The 21,483-nt window shown below is 34.0% G+C and overlaps 1 protein-coding gene across 1 annotated transcript in view; it reads left to right on the top strand.

Moving 5' to 3' along the window:
• Positions 1-5,190, top strand: part of LOC139438154 (eukaryotic translation initiation factor 2 subunit 3, X-linked-like) — a 67,756-nt gene extending 62,566 nt beyond the window's left edge. Inside the window, 1 exon segment of the mRNA XM_071213252.1 lies at positions 5,000-5,190. Coding sequence (XP_071069353.1) covers positions 5,000-5,059 — 60 coding nt within the window. The 3' untranslated portion in view covers positions 5,060-5,190.
• The last annotated feature ends 16,293 nt before the right edge of the window (positions 5,191-21,483 follow it).

The raw sequence follows: 21,483 nt of genomic DNA, 5'->3' as shown, positions 1-21,483 counted from the left end.
TGAAGAGTGTCTGCGCTGATTCCAGTTTTTGTCTGTTACAAATGTGTGAGCATGGATTTTCATTTCTTAGGGATAAATGCTTAAGAATAATTGCTGGGTCTTAAGTTAGTTGCATTTTCAGGTTACCTTTTTAAGAAATTACCAAACTGGTTTTGATTCCCCACCAGTAATGCAAGTTTTATTTTTTACCGTCCTGTAGGTATTTCATTGCTTTTATTTGCATTTCTCTAATTGCTAGTGGTATTGGGCATCATTTTATATGCTTATTTAATATCAGTGTTTCTTCATTGGTGAAATGTTTATCTTTTGCCCATTTTCTAATTAGATTGTTTGATTTTCTGTTTTTGATTTTAAGAAGTTTTATATATTGCAGACACTAGTCCTTTTCTGGATATCCCAGTATCTGTAGCTTGCTTTTCAACCTCCTAACAGGTCATTTTCTTTGTTTTGATCAAGTCCACGTGATCATTTTTTCCTTTTTTTAGGAATTGTACTTTTGGTTTCAAGTCTAAGAACTTTTGCTAGCCCTTGACCCCGAGTTAGGTTTTTTTTCCTAATAGCTTTATCGCTTTATTTTTAAAATTTAAATGTCAAGCTAACTTTTGCTTGAGATATGAGAGTTAGGTTGAAGTTTATTATATTTTGCTTCAGTACCATTGTTGAAAAGTGTATTGTTTTGCTTTGTCAAAAAATAATTGGGAAAATTTTTGTAGATCGATTTCTGTGTTCACTCTTGTGTTCAATTAACTATGTGTCTGTCCCTCTACCACACAGTTTTGATTACTGTGGTTTTCAGAAGTCCTAAAATTGTTGCAAAATTGTTGTAGCTATTCTAGATCTTTTGACTTTCACTATAAATTTTTAAATAAACTTGTCTAATCTATTAAGAATCTTGCTGGGATTTTGCAGTTAACGTCTATATAATTTTGTGGAGAAGAGTCTTTTTTTTTTTTTTTTATAATTTGCTTTAAACTGTTGTGTTTTGTTACTATATATACAAGCTAACATTTCCCCTTTATTATATTCAGATAAATATTTCAGTGTGCTTAAATGCATTCATAATTTGCTCTCACCACCACCATCCATTTCCAACCCCTTTCCATGTTGCAAGTAGGAACCCTGTACATTTTAAGCCTTAACTTCTCAGTCCCTATACTCTTCCATGCCCTAGTAACCTAGATTACCATGCCCTGGTATTCTAGATTTTTCTCTCTGACATTGCTTATTCTAATTGTTTTGAATCAGTGAGCTCATGGAAGAGTTGTCCTTCTGTGTCTGGCTTATTTCACTCAACATGATTTCAAGGTTAAGCAATGTTGTTGCATGAATCAAGACCTTTTGGCAGGGTGGGGGAGGGAAGTGTGGAGTAAAAGGGTTTTTTGCTGTTTTTAAGTTTATTTCTGGGTTGTAAAGATGACTTTCCCTTCCCCGTATTTTCAGAATTTTCTGTAGTCTCCCATAGAGTCTTGACTATCACAACCAGAGAGAAAGCACACACAAAAAAGTACCCTGCATCTGAAATAGAAATCTTAGCAGCAGACATTAATTGCTTCACATCTATCAGAGATGCATTATTCCTTTGTATAGCTGACATTTTCTGTTGAACCACATTTTCTTCATCTATCCATCCGTTAATGGACATGTGGGTTGCTTCCATCTTTTGGCTATTGTGAGTAATACTGATATGAGTATCAGTTTGCATTCAGTTCTTTTGTGATTATACCTAGTAGTGGGATTGCCAGAAAATGATAGTTCCGTACCTGGCCTTTTGAAGAACTGCCACAGCATTTGTCTTCCACATTAGCTGTACCATTTTACATTGCCACAAGGAATAAATGCTCCTATTTCTTCTCTTTCCAATACTTATTTTCCATTTTTTGTAATAATAGCCATTTTAATGGATGAAGAATGGTATCATTGTGGTTTTGATTTGCATTTCTCTGACGGCTAATGATTTAGAGCATCTTTCATGTACTTTCTGACCATTCATATATCTTCTTTAGAGAGATGTATCAGCCTTTTGCCCATTTTTAAATTGGCTTGTTTATTTATTAAGTTGAAGGATTTCTTTTTTGTATACTGGATATTAATCTTTTATACAGATATATGGCTTCCAAATATTTTCTCCCATTCTGAAGTATGCTGCTGTGTCTTTCAACTTTCATGATAAAGTCCTTTGAAGCTGAAAGTTTTTAATTTTCATGAAGTCCCATTTACCTGTTTTTTGTTGCTGGTACTTTACATGAAAGTCTAAGAAACCATTGCCTAGCACAAGGTCCTAAAGATACTTCCTGACATTTTCTTCTAGGAGTTTGATAGTAAAGCTTCTCCCTCTTATATCTCTAGTCCATTTTGAATTGATTTTTGAATATGATATGAAGTAGAGGTGCTTGTTTTTTCTTTGCAAATGGAGATATCTGGCAAGAACTTACAGTATTTACAATGACAATAGTGATGGCTCATCCTTGTCTTCTTCCTGATCTTAGCATGTATCTGTAGGCTTTTCTTACAAGCTCTTTATTATGTGGAAGTTTCCTTCTATTCCTAGTGTTTTTATGTGTTTTTATCAAGAAAAGGTGCTATATTTTATTTAATACCTTCTCTGCGTTGATTGAAATCATCATGGTTTTTCCTCCATTCTGTTAAAGTGCTGCATTATACTAATAGATTTCCTTCTATTAATACAGCCTTGTGCATCAAGGATAATTTCCATTTGATCTTGGGTGTATAATTCTTTTAATAAAATGCTGTTGGTTTCAGTTTGCAAGTTTTGTTATTTTACTTTTGAGGATTTTTTTGTCTATATTCAAAAGAGAAATTAGCCTTTAGTTTTCTTTTCTACTAATTTCTTTATCCAGCTTTGATATGATGGTGATGCTGGTCTTGTAGAGTAACTAAGGAAGTGTTCTTTTCTTATACAGTATTTTGGAAGACTTTGAGGAGAATTTGAGTTAAGTCTCCTTGAAAAGTTTCGTAAAATTCCCCATGAAAATATCTGGTCTTTGCTTTTCTTTGTTGGGAGGTTTTTAATAACTGATTGAATCTCTTTACTAGTCATTGGTTTGTTGAAGTCTTCTGTTTTATCTAGTGAATATAGGTAGCTTGGGAGTTTCTAAGAATTTGTCCATTTTATCTGTTACCTGATTTATTGACATACATAGTGTTGGTTAGTAGTAATGATCCCTTTTCTTTTATATCCTTTCTCTTTTTTCTTTGTCAGTCTAGCAAAATGTCTGTCGACTTTATTGATCTTTACACAGAATCAACATTTGGTTTGTTGATTCTCTCTGATTATTGTTTTTTTTGTTTTATTTTTCAATTACATGTATCTTCACTATAATCTTTGTTATTTCCTTTTGCTTGCTTTGGATTTAGTTTGCTTTTCTTTTCTAGTTCAATTTTGAGATTAGGTCTCTGATTTGAAGTCTTTCTTCTTTAAGGTAAGCATTTAGAGCTATAAATTTTCCTATCAGTACTGTGTTTGCTACATCCTATGCATTTTGTATGTTGTATTTTCTCTTTTATTTGCCTCAAGATATTTCCTAATTTCTTTTCTGGTTTTCTCTTAACTCATTGATTGCTTTAGCGTATCTTGTTTAATTTATACATATTTATGAGTTTTCCCTTTCTCTGTTACTGTTTTCTAGCTTCCTTCTCTTGTGGTTGGAGAATAGAAATTGTATGAATTTCAGTATCTTTGAAGTTATTGACACTTGTTTTGTGATCCATCGTATAGTCTATTCTGGAGAATGATTCACGTACACATGAGAACAATGCTGTTTTTGTTGCGTGCAGTGGTTTATGTATGTATATTAGGTCTAGTTATTGTTTAGAGTATCATTGAAGTTTTGTGTTTTCCTTCTTGATCTTCTGACTAAATGTTCTATCCATTATTGAAATTTTTGAATTAAAGTATGTTGTTATTAATGTAGAACCACCAATTTCTCTGCTCAGATCTTATGGAATTTGCTTCCTATATGTGAGGCTCTGCTGTTAGGTGCATATATGCTTAAAATTATTCTATATTCTTGTTATATTGTTCTCTTCACTCACAAGTATCCAGTATATACTGACCATTTTTGTCCTGTTCAACTGTTTTTGTACTTAACAGTCCATTTTATCCTATAATAGTATGTCCACACTAGTTATCTTTTAATTAGTACTTACATGGTATAATTTTTCTATTCTTTTACCCCAGACCTACTTTTATCTTTGACTTTAAGGTAATTTTCTTCCACATAACATTTGGTTGGGCCATGCTTTTTTATCTGTTCTACCAATCTGTCTGTTGACTCTCTGAGAGTTTAATCCATTTACATTTAAAGTCACTAGTGATAGACAGGTCTTCATTCTGCCATTTAACTGTTTAGTCTTTGTAATCTTATATCTGTTTTTGTCCCCACTTTGTTGAAGCCTACTTTTTAAAAAATTTCTTTGCTTTCTGTGTTCTACCATATTGACTGCATTCTCATTTCTATTTGGATGTATTTTTGTTTCTTCTCCTCTGGCTAATAAAAGGAATAAAATCTGGTTAGTATAAGGTATAAATAGATAAAAATAATATAAAACTTTAAGAAACCTTTTCTATGGAATATATATCACTTAGAATGGATGGTGCATTTCCAGGTTAGAATGGTTTTAAGGATAGCAGTTATTTTTATATCTGCCTACCAATCTTACAAAAGTAATCCATTCAAATTAAACGCAGACTTTGCTAGGGAGTTTTAAAAATATACTACTTAAAGAGATAATTGTTAGATTATGTTTCTTACCTATATTTATGTGCTTTTTGTTTTAGAAGTTACATTTTAGATAGTAGTTCAGCCTTATATTAAAGCTGTCATTGAGACTTTGACTCTGTATATTCTTATAGTTCTTGTCTTACGTTCTTTTAAAGCCATTGTGGTCTTTTGAGATGAAAACAATCATGATGATTATGTGGTAAAGATAATTAAATGTATGTAAAGGTCACTTTTTTTTTTTTTTTTTTTTTTTTCAGTTTAATTGGTTGGGGTCAAATAAGAAGAGGTGTGACAATCAAACCAACAGTAGATGGTGATTGAAGAACCCCAGTTAAATAATACAGTTGGATGAAGTCGGAATTTTTCTTAACAATGTAGTGATATATTTTCAAAACAATACTAGGGAATTAATTTCACAGTTTATTACTTTAGTGGAAGTTGAAAGGTAATTCTCTTATTTTTGTGCATGTGTGTGATGAAAATTTACCCTCTACAACTGAAATACAAGGGTCTGCAGTATATGTCAAGATTGTCATATTGATGCATTTAAACAACAGTTTAGCAAAAATTGATCATTCCTAAAGTTTGTCTACTGTATTCATCAATGCGGATTTGAAATGGAACTGCTACAGACAGCCTTTGCTTTTTTGCACTCGTACCATTGAACCAGTTTAAAATAAAGTTTTTCCTTCTTATATTTTCATGATTCATCTGTGATAAATCCAGGCTTGAAGAACTGTTAACCACAAAAACCTGCAGGCACAAATTCTATTTTTTGTAGCTTTATTTTGAAATTTAGGTAAAAAGAAAATAATTTAAAAGAACTTATCCTTTAAACATGAGTATTCGTGTAGATAAACTTCCTTTTCTTTCCTCTGCTCTTGAAGTGGAACAAGGAAATAGAGCTAAAAGTTCTACTGTCCCTGTCCCTATGATGCCCATCTAGCTATTCTTTGTGCATCGCTTACCCTGATACCTTGTCTTTCATTATTCTAAATAAATAACATCATTCCAGACCTTTTTGTTTTATCTTAATTGTTTAATTGATATGGTGAGAATATGGATTGCAGTATTAGTAATCTTTTTCTCTCAAGTAACAAGGATTTTATATATTTCTTAGTTACATGAAATTGTTAATAATAGTTATATATATTTTTATATATATAAATAAAAATTTGCAGGAGGCAAGATGCTGATCATTTTATTAAAAGCCAGATACTTGTCAAGTCAGAGTTAAATTATAATTGTATTTAATGATTGTTTTTTTGGAGGGATCAAAAATATGATTGATTATGAATTCACTTACAGTTGAGTAGTTGATTACCAGACAGCCCAACTATAATAACTTGGATTTAGAAAACTGGTAACTCATAATATTACATATTGAAAAGTTCAAATGGAATCTTCCTATAGTACTGCTTATTTTAACAAAGAGCATAAGGCAGTATTAAAATTTGGGATTTGGTGGGCAAAGGGTTCATGAATTTAAGAACAGAACAAGATATGACTCTTCCTCCAGATAAGTGAATTTGAAGAGTTCTGCCTAGGATTTCATTTAGCCTCACTCTCCTGGGGTCTTTCCGTATATCTTATATTAGTAATCACTATAGTGAAACATTTTCCATACTTTACCTAATTAATTGTGTAATTTAATTTAATAGTCACAAAATTTTTGAGATAGATACTATTAACTCCAATTTTTTCACTGAAGAAATGGAGGCAAAAAAGAATATAGGAAATTTGCCCAAATGATACATTAATAGTGTAATAAAAACTGGCACCAACTATGAAGGTATACTGCCTGTATTGGTCTGTATATTTTCTAATTATTGGGTGCAGTGATTTAATTGTGCCTTTTAAAAGCTTTCCATTTATTCTGAGTTTTTCTCCTTGATTGATTAATTACCAGTAAGTTCAAGATCACACATGTCAGTTTCCCCTTCTGGTTGTTTCAGTCTTTACATATGTTAAGTCTAAGTTTAAAAAATTAATTTGCAAACTGAATCTTTTAATTTTCATTTCAAGTAAATGTTTTCATGACTAATAAAAGTTGTAAGTGAAACTTATATTACCTGCCATTTAATACATTCAGCTAGCCTTGTTTTAGTTTGTATTTGCCTGGCATACCTTTTTTTCCCCATTTTTGGCTACATTAAAGCATTTGAGACTTATATTCTGTTTCCACAGGAAGTCAGAGAATATTTACAATTTGTGAGCCCAAAATCCAGTGAACAAAGAGTGCTAATGGGATGGTAGCCTATGAGTATAGGTATTAGTCCGCCAAAGAGATGCCAATGCAAAGTACCAGAAAGCTCTTGGCTTTTATAAAGGGAATTCACTTGGGGTTAACAGCTTAAAGTTCCAAGGCCAAATCAGGTGTCAGCAGAGATGCTTTCTCACCAAAGTGCTGAAGTAACATGGCTACTGATTTTTGCAAGGTTTCAGTCTTTCCCTCTGTAGTTTCTCTCTCAGGCCGAACTGCTCTGCTCTTTCCTTGCCAATTTCAGCTGCAGTGTGGCCTAGGGCTGTCTCTTAGGGCGTTCTGTCATGGCCTAAGGCTTGTTTCTTTCCAGACCTTCTGTATTGCAGATTCTCAGGCAAAATGGCTCATCTCCCTCCAGGGTTTTGTCCATTTGAGCCTTCTTTCTGTCGCATGGCAGAATTTAAAAGATGACAGAGCTTTCTTCTGTGTGTTGGTATGTCTGCTTGAGTCCGTTTGTATCAGACCCAGCAAAGGTGTGGGGACACAACCTGAGTCCTGCCTCACTGATGGTGTCGAATTAAAAAGCCCTAAAAACAATTTTTCACAAATTTAACAATTTATCCAAAGCCCTCTCAACTGAATTTAATACAATCAAAGAGTATTGCACACAGGAATAAATTAGTTTACAAGAAAATAATAATTTTGTATTTTGGGGATTCATAAATTATCCCAATCTGCCGCAGTATATCCAGGCTCCTTATTGTTGGAGAAAAATACAGCGCTTACTGGGACACGGAGACAGAAATGACTTTAGACAAAAATTTATTAAGAAGCTATCCCAATAGAGGAGGTCTGAAGAAAAACTTCAGCCTTCCCCTGGAAGAGGAGATTTGGATTTATACAGAACTTTTCTAGGCGGGGAAATGATAGATGGTGGGAGGGGGTTGAGGGTCCCAGTGAAGTGCAGGGACCACAATAGGAAGCCCTAGAAATGAAAACTTTCCCTCATAGTGACTAAAAGATAGTAGGTTAGGGAGTTATGGTTTCTTGGAATGCTGCAGGAGCAGAAGTTTCTTTGTTCTGTAGGAATTTTATTTCCCTCCAATATGTAGGTAGGGAAGGTTTCCATTTCCCTTTACTCCCGTCTCTATGGGATTTATTTAACCTGTGGGGAAGCACCATGCCCTTTGGACATGTAGGCTTAAGGGGGATGGGGTTAACCTTTTCCCCGATGCATATCAGGGGAAACTGAGCTACACTTGTTAATTATTGCAAACCTCTAACACATCAATAATGCTTTTATTTAGGGTTTAACCTACAGAGAATATGCAAGGGCTGTATTATAATATTCCCTGGAAACATAGTGATTCTTCTGTATTTGTCTTATATAAAAATAACCTTGTATGAAAAAATCATCTTGTTGAGGTATGGGAATAAAATACTAGAAGGACCCTTACGTTTTTAGTCATCATGAAGGATTCTAATGGTAGAGGAATGGCCTACAGTTGGAGGCTAGTGGTGGTTTCAAACTATAGACACGGTTTGTTTTTATTTTCTTTCTTTTTTTGGAAGTGATATCTCATTATTATGGTTTGGGATTAAGGCATGCAATCTACCATAGAGCATTTTTAGACATTTTTCTTGCCATAACTGTATATATTAACTTTTTAATCAAAATTTTTATTCTTTTTTTTTTTAAAGATACATAGATCACACAAAATGTTACATTAAAAAATATAAGAAGTTCCCATATACCCCACTCCCCACCCCTCTAGGCACAGTTTTAAAATACTATTTTTTCCTATCATTTCACCTTTATAATGGTTCCCCTTCGTTTGAAAAGTCATGAATGGTAAAGACAGTACTTGGAAGATCTTTTCTTCTGCATTTGTAATTGATGCCCAAAGGAAACTCTAATTCTTATTAAAATACTTACAACCTTTAGAGCTTTTGTGAGTAACCTGGAAGTGAGTCCAAAACAAAAATACTCTGAATTTTAATTAAAAACCAAGAGAAAGGGCAATATTATAGTAAAACATTTGAAGGCTGTCATGGAGTGATGGTAATGGTAGTAAATAGTTCTAAATTTGGATTCAAAGCAGGCAAGATAATATTTTATGCACAAAATTACTTTTCTTTGTCTTTGTCTATTTTGGTAACATATATGAAACAACATTGCCATTATAACAATTTATAGAAATAGAGTTCAGTGACATTAATTACAAGGTACACTATGTTATCACCTTCCATTACTGTGACTTCACGGTCACTTCAAAGAGAACTGTATGCCAATATGCAGTGACTCCTAATTCTACTCTTGTAATATCTAATCCATTTTCTGTCTCTAAATTGCATCTTGTTATTTCATATAAATGGAGCCATACAATATTTACCATACAATATCTGACTTATTTTAACCTGCATGCTTCAGTGTTTATTGTAACATATCAGAACTTTATCAGTTTTTTTTTGGATGAATAATATTCTACTGCCTTATAAGACTGGGCATATGTCTAAGAAAAATGTCTGTTCAGATTTTGCTAATTTTTAATTGAATTGTTTGTCCTTTAGTTGATGAGTTGTTAGAGTTCTCTCTATATTCTAGATAATGATTTGTACATTTTTCCCCATTCTTTAGTTTGTCTTTTACTTGATAATGCCCTTTGATGGATGAAAGTTAGTTTTGAGACAATCCAATTTATTAAATTGCATTGTTATTATCTTTGCTTTTGTTGTCATCGCTAAGAATCCATTGCATAATAACAGGTTCTGAAAATTGTCCACTATGTTTTTTTGGAAGTTTCTTTGTTTTTTCCAGCTCTTATATTTAGGTGGTTCATCCATTTTACTTTACTTTTTATATATGATGTCAGGTAGTGGTCCAGTTGCATCCTAATTTATATGGCTCTCCAGGTTTCCCAGCATGATTTATTGATGATACGATTCTTTTCTTATTGCATTTACTTGGCACCCTTGCCATGTGTAGTTAAAGCTGTTTTGTTAAGCACTACATGGTTAAGGTTCTCACCTTTTCTTAGAAAATTAAACTTTCGGCATTTAGCCTTGATAATCTTCCTTGTTCTGAAGTCCATTTTACTCACAGTTAATTTATCTACTCATCTTTCTTTTGATCAGTGTTTTCATTCTACATTTTTTTGTCTTTGTGTATGTGTTTCAATTTTTTTCTTTACCTTAGACTAGTTAAATGTTTACAGAAAACCCATGTAAAAAGTGGCGTTGCTATACACTCCCATCCCATGCATGCAGTTTTCTCTATTTACATTTTGCATTATTGTGGTAGCTGTTCCAGCTGATGAAACAATATTATATTAACTCTAATCCATAGTTTACATAAAGGTTGATTATTTGTGTTGTACAGTTCTGTGAGTTCTTTAAAAAGTATTTATTCTGGTAGCGTATATATAACTTGTATCTCTTCATCTTTGGAGAAATTTTTAATTCCTTTGCCCATTCTTTAATTGGATTGTTTGTCTTTTTGTTGTAGAGTTGTAGGAATCACTTAAGAGTTTTGGATATTAATCCCTTATCCGATACATAATTTGCAAATACTTTCTCCTGTTAGGGAGGTTTTTTTTATTTTTTGTTTATCCTTTGATACACAAAAACTTTCATTTTCCAGAAGTCTAATTTATATTTTTATTTTCTTTTGTTGCTTGTGCTTGTGCTTTTATTTTCTTTTGTTGCTTGTGCTTTAAGTTGCTTGTGCTCTAAGAATCCATTACCTCATGCAAGATCCTGAAGATACTCCCTGTGTTTCTTCTAGGGGATTTATAGGCCTTAAATTTATGCTTGGATCCATTTTGAATTAATTTTTGCATGTGCTTTGAGGTTAGGGCCTATGTGTATTCTTTTGCAGGCGGGTATCCAGGTTTCCCAGGACCCGTTTTTGAATTGACTGTTCTTTCCTCATTGATTGAACTTGGCACTCTTGTCAAAAATCAGTTGTCCGCAGGTATGAAGGTTTTTATTTCTGTGACAGGTTTCAGTTCTTTTTCATTAGTCTGTATGCTTGTTCTAGTGTCAAGCTTTGTTTTGATTTCTGTGACTTTGTAATAAGCTTTCAAATTCAGAACTCTACCTTTTTTTTCTGAAGATGTTTTTGGCTGTTTGGCACCCCTTGCTTTTCTGTGTAAATTGATTGAATGATTGACTTTCACTTTGACAAAGAGTGTTTTTTGAATTTAAATAGGGATTGTGTTAAATTTATAGATAGTTTTGAGCTGAACTCACATCATAATACTTAATCTTCTAGTCCAGTAACATGGAACATCTTTCCTTTTTGTAAGTTTTTTTTTCATTTCTTTAAGCAATATTATGTACATGTACTGTAAACATAATTCCGTTGATTTTTTTTTCAGATTATTCATGACTATTATATAGAGACAGCACTGATTTTTCCATGTTCTTATCTTTTATCCTGCTCCTTTCCTTAATTTATTTCTATGGATTTTTCAGGAATTTTTGTGTAAAGGAGCTTGTCAAATCGGGGAAGTTTTATTTCATCATTTTCCATTTCAGTCCCTTTTATTTCCTTTTTTTGCCTAATGGCTCTAGCTAGAACCTGCAGGATAGTGTCAAATTGCAGTGATGAATGTGGCCATTTCTGTCTTGTTCCTGGTCTTTGGAGGAAAGTTTTCATCTTTTCCCATAGAGTATGATGTTAACAGTAGTTTTTTAGAAAATATCCTTTATCATGTTGCAGACATTTCCTTTTATTCTTGAATTTCTGAGTGTTTTTTTTTGTTTTGTTTTTTTTTTCCTAGAGTGGGTCTTGGATTTTGTGAAGTGCCTTTTCTGCAGCAGTTAAGATGATTGTATATTTCCTCCCACCCCCACATTATTACATTAATTAATTTTATGGTGAATCCCCTTTGCATTTCTGAGGCAAATCCCATTTAGTGTTTGTTTATGAAGAGGATTTTTACGTCTATATAGGTGAAGTGTTCTATACAATTTGTTTCTTTTTATAATTTTTTCTGATGTCCTTTAGTTTTTTGTTTTCCTTTAGTCTTTTAATATATTTGAGATGAATTTTTAAATCTTTCAGGTATATCCAGCTCTTTGTCTTTGATTTAAGTGTCCGATGTTTTACTTGTTTCGTTGGATGGGTCATCATTTCCTTTTTGTTGCCTTGTAGTGGTTTGTTGCACACTCTATATTTTCGTGTTTTAAGGTATTAGGTCTGGAATTTAGTCCCTGAGCTGTCTGTTCCTTAAGGTTGTATCTGGGGGTGGTATGACAGAGATTGCTTAAATGTCAAAGCTAACGAAAACAATGCAAAACATACTTTTTACAGTTTGGCACATTTGCTCTGGGTAGACTGCTGCTGTCCTTAGAATTTAGTCGTCCTATCATTTAACCTGAAGAAAAGCCTGAGACAAAATACTACGGTACTCTGGTTGTTACTGAGCTTACCTTTTTATTATGGCATACATTCTTGCCTAAGGTAGTCCTTTATTTTTAGGAATCAAAAGGACCCCTCTCTTCCCTCTAATAATAGTCCTTCTCTGTCCTGGGCGATCTCTGGTACGTCTTTAAACTGGTAATCCTATAACACTGCTTTGATTTTTTCTTACACTGATATAATTAGCTGCCTCCGAGCTGTTTCTTAATGCAGGGTAAATTTGGGATGGTGAGTCAGAGACAGTTTTCCTCATTCAGTCCTTCAGATAGATTGGCACAATACATAATAACCCTCTGGTTTTTTTCATAGGGGTTACTCTTCACTGTTTGGAATGGACCTGAGACCTACAATGAAAGCACAGTCTGGCTCCACACTGAGCGGGGAGGTGATCAGACAATAGCCAGTAGAGATGCCACAAGGTTTTCCTGCCTTCTAAGTTGACTTTTTGTTGATTTGGTGCTAGCCAAGTTACTCCAGACCTTTAATTGTTTTTCTAGAGCTGTGAGTTTTTAACTAGTTTAACTGTTCTTCTAGAGCTGGCAGTTTTTAAATAGTTCATAGTTTTGTTGGAAACATAACCCAGTTGTGTCTCACTCTGTCATCCTGGTTGATGGGAAGTTCCTTGTTTGTTTTTTCCTTTATTTATTTTTGTCCCTGTTTTTTAATAACAGTTTTCTTGAGAAATAAATAATATACCATTTTCCCACTTTATTTAGGGTAGACAGTTGAATGGTTTTTAGTGTGTACAGAATTTCGCTGTGAGCAACACAATTTACAACATTTCATCACTCTTCATCCCTTAAAACAAACGCTCATTAGCAGTAATCCCTTCTGTCCAACTCTAGGCCACTTTGTTAGTTCAGATTTGCTTAATGTGGTCACTTCATTTCAAAGGATTCATGCAATATGTGGTCTCTTGTGTTCCCTGCTTTCCTCTTAGCAAAATGTTTATAAGATTCATTGGTACTTCATTTTTTCTGCTGATTATTATTCCATTGTTTGGATACATTCCATTTTGTTTATCCCTTTTTCAGATGATGGAACATTTGAGTTGTTTCCACCTTTGTTTTTTATAAATAATGCTGCTATTAACATTTTTTATAGACATCTTTTCATTTCTCCTGTGTATATATCAAGGAGTGGAATGGGTGTGTCATTAAGTCCCTTTCCCTATATGTTTTTTAAAAGCATGTTCAGACTGTTTACGTTAAAACTTTATTTCTCTTTATAGCTCTCCTTTTTTTCCCCAGGATTTCTTTTTGGCTCATACACAATTGAGCATTGACCCTTATGTCATTTTTATAATGCCCTTCTTTGTTGCTGGTGATTTTCTAAGCTCTGAAATCTGTTTCATGTGGTAGAACAGCCACTACTGCTTCCTCTTGATTTTTGTTCACTTAGGATGTATTTCTTACTTTCAAACTACCCATTTAGTTAAATAGCAAGTGAATTTTTTATAGAAGATTTGGATCGTGTTTTTTGATCCATTCTTCAATTCTGTCTTTTGCCTAATAGAAATAGCCCATTTGATGTAGTAATTGATTACTATAGTTGAGCTTAAGTCATTTTTTCATTTATCTTTTCCCTATATTGCACTTTCTCTGTCCTCCTTTGGCTTAATTGAACCCGTTTTATAATTCCATTCTGACATGTGCGTGTGTGTGTGTATCTCATGGAAATTTTTCAGCACTCTACCATCAAGTCTTCAGTTGTGGATATTTTACCAATTTGAGTCAAGTATGGACACTTTCATTGATTTTTCTTTACTGTTACAATAGTATTGTCTTTAAATGTTTTTCAAAATCCCCATTGAATATATGATATTTCATTTTGCTTTGATCTAGCAACTCTTAATTTATTCCTGTTTTTCCTCTATATTTCTGAAGTTCTTCTGTTCTAATTTTCATTTTTTTGTTTTTCAGAGTCATTTCCCTTATTTGAAGAATAGTTCCTTTAAGCCTTTTTTTAGGGTTATCTCTATAGGCAACCAATTATCCATTTTCCTTCATCTGAAAGTATTTTGGTTTCATCTTCATTCTAAATGATATTTTTGCTAAGTATAGATATATGAGTTGACACTTCTTTTTTTAGCAGTTAAAAATGTTTTCACTCCATTCTTCTCTCCATAGCTTCTGGTGGGAATTAATTGTCTTTAAATTATTGCTGTGCTGTTAATGGTTTGCTTATCTTTAACTGCCTATGAGAATTTCTCTTTGTCTTCAATTTTCAGATATTTGGTTAAGATATATCTTGTTATAGATTTCTTGTAGTTTTTAAGTTTATGGCTTTCAACAATACTGAGAAATTATTATTTATTCAAATACTTAGACTTTTTCAACCTCATTCTCTTTTTCACTTTGCTTCTGTGATTCCAGAAAGAATGTTAGATATCTTTGTTAAAGTCTCACAAATTCATTGTCTTTGTTCATGTTTACTTTCATGGTTTATAGTCTTTTTTCAGACTGTATATTTTTTATGGGCTTTCTTCTAATTTAGTGGGTTTTTCTGTTTTTTTTAGGGGGGTTACTTATTTCATTTTATGTCCATTCTTCCATATGCCCTTCCATTGGTAGTGTATTCTGACAATTATGTGCAATTCTAAAATTTCCATTACATTTTTTATCTCTCTCTTATTTCTCAGATTCTACTTTTTCTTTTGTTCCATTGTGTTACTTTTTGAAGTGTATTTCTGAGGGCTGCCTAAAATCCTTGCTTTCATTATTTCTGTCATCTGGGTGTGCTGTCTTGTCTTGTCGAGATTTTTCTTACTCTTTGTATGGTGAGTATTTTCCACTTAAAACCTGGACATTTGGGAATTTTGCTGTTAAAATCTGAATTTTATTTAAAATTTAGTTTTAGTAGGCCCTTAGTGAAATTTGACTGGTATAGCAGTTTGATATAGTTATGAATTCCAAAAATAAATACTGGATTATGTTTGCCATCTCGTCTGTTACTGGGCATGATTGAGTTATGATTAGGGCTTTGATGGGCCACATCATTAAGTCCCCACCAAGGGGTGGGGACTCACAGATAAAAGGCGCATGGCAAAGGACAGAGTTGGAGCTTTTGATTTGAGAGTTTTTGACATGGGAGTTTTGGTGTTGGAATGTGATGCTAAAGCCTTAAGCTGGAGCTCCAGGAAGTAAGCTCACAGAGAAAAGAGAAGCCAGCCCCAGGAAGAGAGAACCCTGAGCCCAGGAAGAAGCAAGCCCTGGGGAGGAAGGAACTTTGAACCCAGAGAAAGCAAGACCCTGGAAGGCAGCAACCCAGGAAGCCTGAACCCTCGCAGCGTTTGGCAGCCATCTTGCTCCAACACGTGAAAATAAACTTTGGTGAGGGAAGTAACTTATGCTTTATGGCCTGGTATCTGTAAGCTCCTACCCCAAATAAATACCCTTTATAAAAATCAACTACTTTCTGGTATTTTGCATCAGCACCGCTTTGGCTGGCAAGGGAATGGGGACACTGACTTCATCACTGGACCCAGTCTGTATACTCTTCCTCCTCTGACACTTGTCTCTTGAACATATACCTATCAAATTTAGTACTAACTGTAGTTTCAAATAAAAGAGGCAGAAGAGCCATGCATAGGGAAAATGTAAATCAGTCTAACTCTGATACATTGGGGATCGTCTGTTCCAAAGTAAAGCCTACTGATAGGGTGCCAAATTCCTGAGATTGTCTGCTCTGCTTATAGTTTCTGGATATCTCTAGAGCCTTCAGGAGCCCCACTGTTTGAGTCTCTGCTTACTGTGGCAGTCAGTAAGATCCTGTGAGATGTGCATAAGCATAACCTCTGAAATGATCTCTCAACTTAAAGTCTCTTAGCCATAAAAACTCATTTGAATTTAATATTTCCCTCTTTGGTTAAGGTTTTTTTTCCAGTTTCATTGCTAGTTGGCACTTGATAATAATCCCTCAGTGCCAGAGAGGCTCATACCTGGGAGTCATGTCCCATGCTGGGGGAAAGGTAAATGCTGAGATTTGCTTAGGTCACGTTTGAGGAAACAAGTTGATTCTTTGGATTTAACTCTTAGAAAATAAATAACTCATTGTTTTTTATTTACTGTTTTCTTTACATTAAAAAAATTTTTGTTTTACATATAATGATGAGAGTGTAGCTGTATTTAGCAGGACAGAATGGGTTGAAATAGGACTGTTCTGTCTTGTCTATTACTGGAAGTGATCCATTTTTTTAAACAATTTGTATTAGCCAAAGGGTGCTGATGCAAAGTATTAGAACTCTGTTGGCTTTTATAAAGGGCATTGATTTGTGGTAGAAACTTACAGTCACAAGGTCCCTAAAGAGTCCAACTCAGGGTACATAAGAGGTACTTTCTCACCCAAAGCCATTTTCTATCTGTTGGAGCAAGATGGTGGGTAATGTCTGTGAGAATCCATCCTTCCTCCTCCTTTAGGGTTGGTGGTCCCAGCTTCTTCCAGTATCAGCTGTAGGCAGGGATAGGTGTTTGTCTCTCTCCTGGGATTCATTTATTTCTGGGCTCAGATCCGGTTTTCTCCACAAGGTCAGCTGTAGACTGAGATTCCCTAGGTGTTTCCTCTCTTCCTAGGGCTCGTTTCTCTCTGGGCTCAGCTGCCTTGCTCTCTCCGTAAGGCCAGCTACATACTAAGGTGAATGGCTCATCTCTCTTTCTGGGGTTTTGCTGTGTCTAAGGAGCCATCCCTACTTCTCGGTATTCTTCTCCTGTTGTTTACTTCCCAGGGTTCCAGCATCCAAAACTCCCAGCTCTGTCCATTGTCATGTCTTTTTTCTGTGAAACCCCTCCCACCTGCGGAGGCATTCAACACCCTGTTAACATAGCCCAAAAGAAAACCCTAATAATTAAAACAAAAATGAAACCTCCAACAGACCAGTTTACAAACATAATCCAATAAATATTTTTGGAATTAATAAACAATGCCAAACTGCCACACAATTATTGATATAGTTGGGTTAAAATCTATATTTTAAGCTGTTTTTATGTCATATATGGTCCTTTTCCCTCTAATTCTCTTTAATTGAATATTTCTTAAATTCCATTGTATTTACACCTTTTTTTTTTTTTATGGAAACAAACACCACATTTTTAGTGCTGTCTCATGTTTACATTATGCCTTTTTAAATAATCTGATTCCAGGTTGAAACATTATACCTTTCAGGACTTAAAGGATATATTCAAACTCCTACTGCCCACACCCATCATATATTTCACTATTACATATGCTACAAACACAGTAACTCCTACTGTTGTTTTAAACAGTCTTCTGTCTTTCAAAGCAATTACGAATAAGGGAAAAGATGATAAATGATTTATTTGTAGTCTGACATTACTTATTTCTTTTTTTCAGTTCCAAGTTTCTAACCTATAACATAAGTGCTGCATTCAGTATTTTCTTGTAGGGTAATATTTTATGTTTGTCTGAGGAAGTCTTTATTTAACCTTTAATTTTGAAGGATTGTTTAATAAACTACTGAGAGTTTTAGGTTTGGTGGTTTTTTTCCTTTCAGCGCTGCAAATATTTCACTTTACTATCTTCATGCTTGCATGAAAAACTGAGAAATCACCTGTAATTCTTAACTTCATTTTCCCCTTTGGCTTTTCTCAAGATTTTCTCATTGTCTTGATTTTCAATAATTTGAATATGATATTCTTAGGTGTCCAGGTATTTTTGTTGTTGGAGTGTTTGTGTTTTGTTTTGTTTTCTGTTGTTGTTTTCCCTTTCATTTATTTTGCTTGGTTCTCTTTGCTTCTTGTTTCTATGATTTCCTTTTTGGAAAACTCGTCCATTCATTCTGTAAAACCTTTTTCTCTTTCTGGGATCTCAGTTGTTACTATGAAGTTTGATGTTATTGCATAGTTCTTGAATGGTCTGGTTTTTATTTTTTTTACCCCTTGCAATTTTTCTGTTTAGGTTTCAGTATGCAATTTGTGTTCACTTACCTTTCATTGTACTGATTTTTTGCTTTTCTTTCTAATTTCTACCATTCTTTTATGGTTTCCATACCTCTACTTAAATAATCTCTTTGCTCTTTCATGTTGTTCACCTTTTCCTTTAGTGCCTTTAAAGTATTGATCATAGTTGTTTAAAAATTCCTATCTGGTAGTTACAGTATTTGTTCCCATTTGAGTCTTTTGCTTATATTGCTGCCTCTCAGATTGTCATTTGTTTGTACTTATGCCGCATAATTTTTATAGGAAAAGGTTTGTTTTAATTTTATAGGGCTGCTGTACAAAATATCACTGAATGGGTGGCTTAAAGCAAGACATTGGTTCTCTCACAGTTCTAGAGGCTGGAGGTCTGAAATCAAGGGATAGACAGGGTTGTGTTCCCTCTAGGTTCACTAAAGAATACTTTTTCTCTTCCAGCTTCCGGGGGGCGGGGGGGGGGGGGGTGGTTCTCAAGTATTCCTTTATCTGGGGCCTATAGACTTTCTAAAATCTCTTAGGAAGAATCTGCTCCATGCTTCTCTTGTAGCAGATGTGTAGTAGTGTTTCAAACTGGAATTAGATATGGATTATTTATTTTTATAATCCCTAACCTTGGATTAGGGTTTACTCCAGTTTGTTCTCATCTTTATTAAATCATATCTTCCAAGACCTTATTTCCCAATAAAGTCAGATTTCTTGGATCAGGAGTTAAGACTTGGACATTTCATTTTGAGGCAAAATATTTAACCCAAAACAGCCAGATGTGTAGGGCTTTAACCCTTTGAAGTACTTAGCTGTCTAGTTTGGGGTTTGTGTGTTATTTCCTCAGTCTAGATTTAATGTACTCATTGTGGGCTGAAATAATAAGTTTTGGTGTGAGTGTTCATGTACTTATGTTTCAGAATATCTCAGGTAACTATGTTCCTTCTTTGTAGTATTAACTTTTAAACATTTGGTTAACTGGTTTTCATTTTTATAAGTTCTTTCTCTGTATGTTAATAGGTTTCATATTTTAAAAAGATGAAAGATATTTAATGTAGAACAAGCGGAGAATAATAGTATGTTCTTTCTTAGATAAAAGTGGGTTCTTTGAATTTCTGTAACTAAGTCTACTAGCTTTAATGAATTTAGTAGAAAAAGTGTTGAACATCTTTTATCTTTAAGTATCTATTAGCATAAAATCCTGGAATTACCAGGATTGTCTTGGTTCTGCAAAAGTATTCTTCAGTACATGCCAAGTACTTTTTCAATATGAAGTTTAAGATCTTTTATTTTTAAATTTTAGAAAAGCTCTTTTGGAATAACAACTTTCATTATTCAGTTCCATTGCTTTGATATTATACATAAATAATAGTTATTGTACAGACACTGAATATCTTCAGTATCCATCTTTTTTTTTTTTTTTCAGGTCATTTTACACCTTAATTTCTCTTTAAATATTTTTTATTTTGAAACAATTTTAGATGTTAAGTTGAAGTAATAATACAAAGAAGTCCTATGTCCCCTTTACCTATGTCCCATAATAGTTTCATCTTACAACAATACAATATCAAAACCAGAAAATTGTCATTTCTACAGTATGTATGTACTTACATGCATTTTATTGCATATATATTTTTGTAACAACCATGCTAGTCAAAATAAAGTCACCATTAAGCTACGCAGTCTTGGTTACACTGCCTTTATCTGTATCCCTATTTCCTGGCAACCACTGAACTATTTTCCATCTCTATATTTTGTCTTTGCAACAGTTTTTTTTTTGTTTTTTTTTTTTTTAAGATTTATTTATTTATTTAATTTCCCCCCCTCCCCTGGTTGTCTGTTCTTGGTGTCTATTTGTTGCGTCTTGTTTCTTTGTCCGCTTCTGTTGTCGTCAGCGGCACGGGAAGTGTGGGTGGCGCCATTCCTGGGCAGGCTGCACTTTCTTTTCACGCTGGGCGGCTCTCCTTACGGGGCGCACTCCTTGCGCGTGGGGCTCCCCCACGCGGGGGACACCCTTGCGTGGCACGGCACTCCTTGCGCGCATCAGCACTGCGCATGGGCCAGCTCCACACGGGTCAAGGAGGCCCGGGGTTTGAACCGCGGACCTCCCATATGGTAGACGGACGCCCTAACCACTGGGCCAAAGTCCGTTTCCCTGCAACAGTTTTATATGTTGTATTTTTTTATATTGACTTTTCAGTCAGCATAATGCCTCCTGAAATCCAGTGAACCTGATGATTATTATCAGTTTTGTTTTGTTTTTTTAAATTGATGAATGGTTTTTCAGGATGTGGTTGTATCTTGGATTCGTTTGCCTGTTGAGGGACATTTTGGCAATTTACAGTTTTAGTCTATTTAATACCTACTGTGAAAAACTGGATGCATGATTTTGTATGGATGTATATATAACTTAATTTCTCTAAGATTGCTTACAGAAGGTAATAGTGGTAAATTTGCTGTGGGCTGTGAGTTTAGGTTTTTTTCAAAACTGCCAAACTATTTTCCTAAGTGGCTGTATCATTTTGTATTTCTACCAACAGTGTTAAGGAAATGCAGTTTCTCCACATCTCAGACATAATTTGCTTTGCTTACTGTTTTTCATTGATATTATTTTAATATGTGTAAAATCTCAGTAAGCCATTAATTTGCATTTTAATAAATGACTTGTGATTGTCAGTGTAATTTTCATGTGATTGTTATCCATATATCCTTTTTTTAGGGAAATACTTCTTCATAACTTTCTTATTTCTAATTGAATTTTTAAGGTTTTTCCTCTAAAGTTTTTGGAATTTTTTATATATTCTACATATGATTACTCCCTGACATATGTGACCTGCGATTGTCTATTTTTTTGTACTATGTCTGATTTTGGTATCAGAGTAAGCACACTCATCTCATAAAATGTTCCAGTCTCTTTTCTGTAAGAGATTGTGTAGAATTTGCGTTAATTCTTCTTTAAACATTAGGTAAAATATTCCATTGAAACCATATAGGCCTTTATGTTTCCAGAAATTTTGTTTTGTTTTGTTTTTTTAATTAAAAAAATATTTTAAATTGTAGTAAAATAGGCAAAACAAAAATGTGTTTGACCATTTTAGAGGATGGTTCTTTGACATTAAGTACATTGACAGTGTTCTATAACTTTCACCACCATCTGTTTTCAGGCTGTTTACATCATTCCAAAAAAAACCTCATTATTTA

This window comes from Dasypus novemcinctus, chromosome X (assembly GCF_030445035.2).
Source record: "Dasypus novemcinctus isolate mDasNov1 chromosome X, mDasNov1.1.hap2, whole genome shotgun sequence".
NCBI classification, from domain to species: Eukaryota; Metazoa; Chordata; class Mammalia; order Cingulata; family Dasypodidae; genus Dasypus; species Dasypus novemcinctus.
Note: the sequence above shows the minus strand (reverse complement) of the source record. Positions and strands in the feature narration are given on the sequence as shown.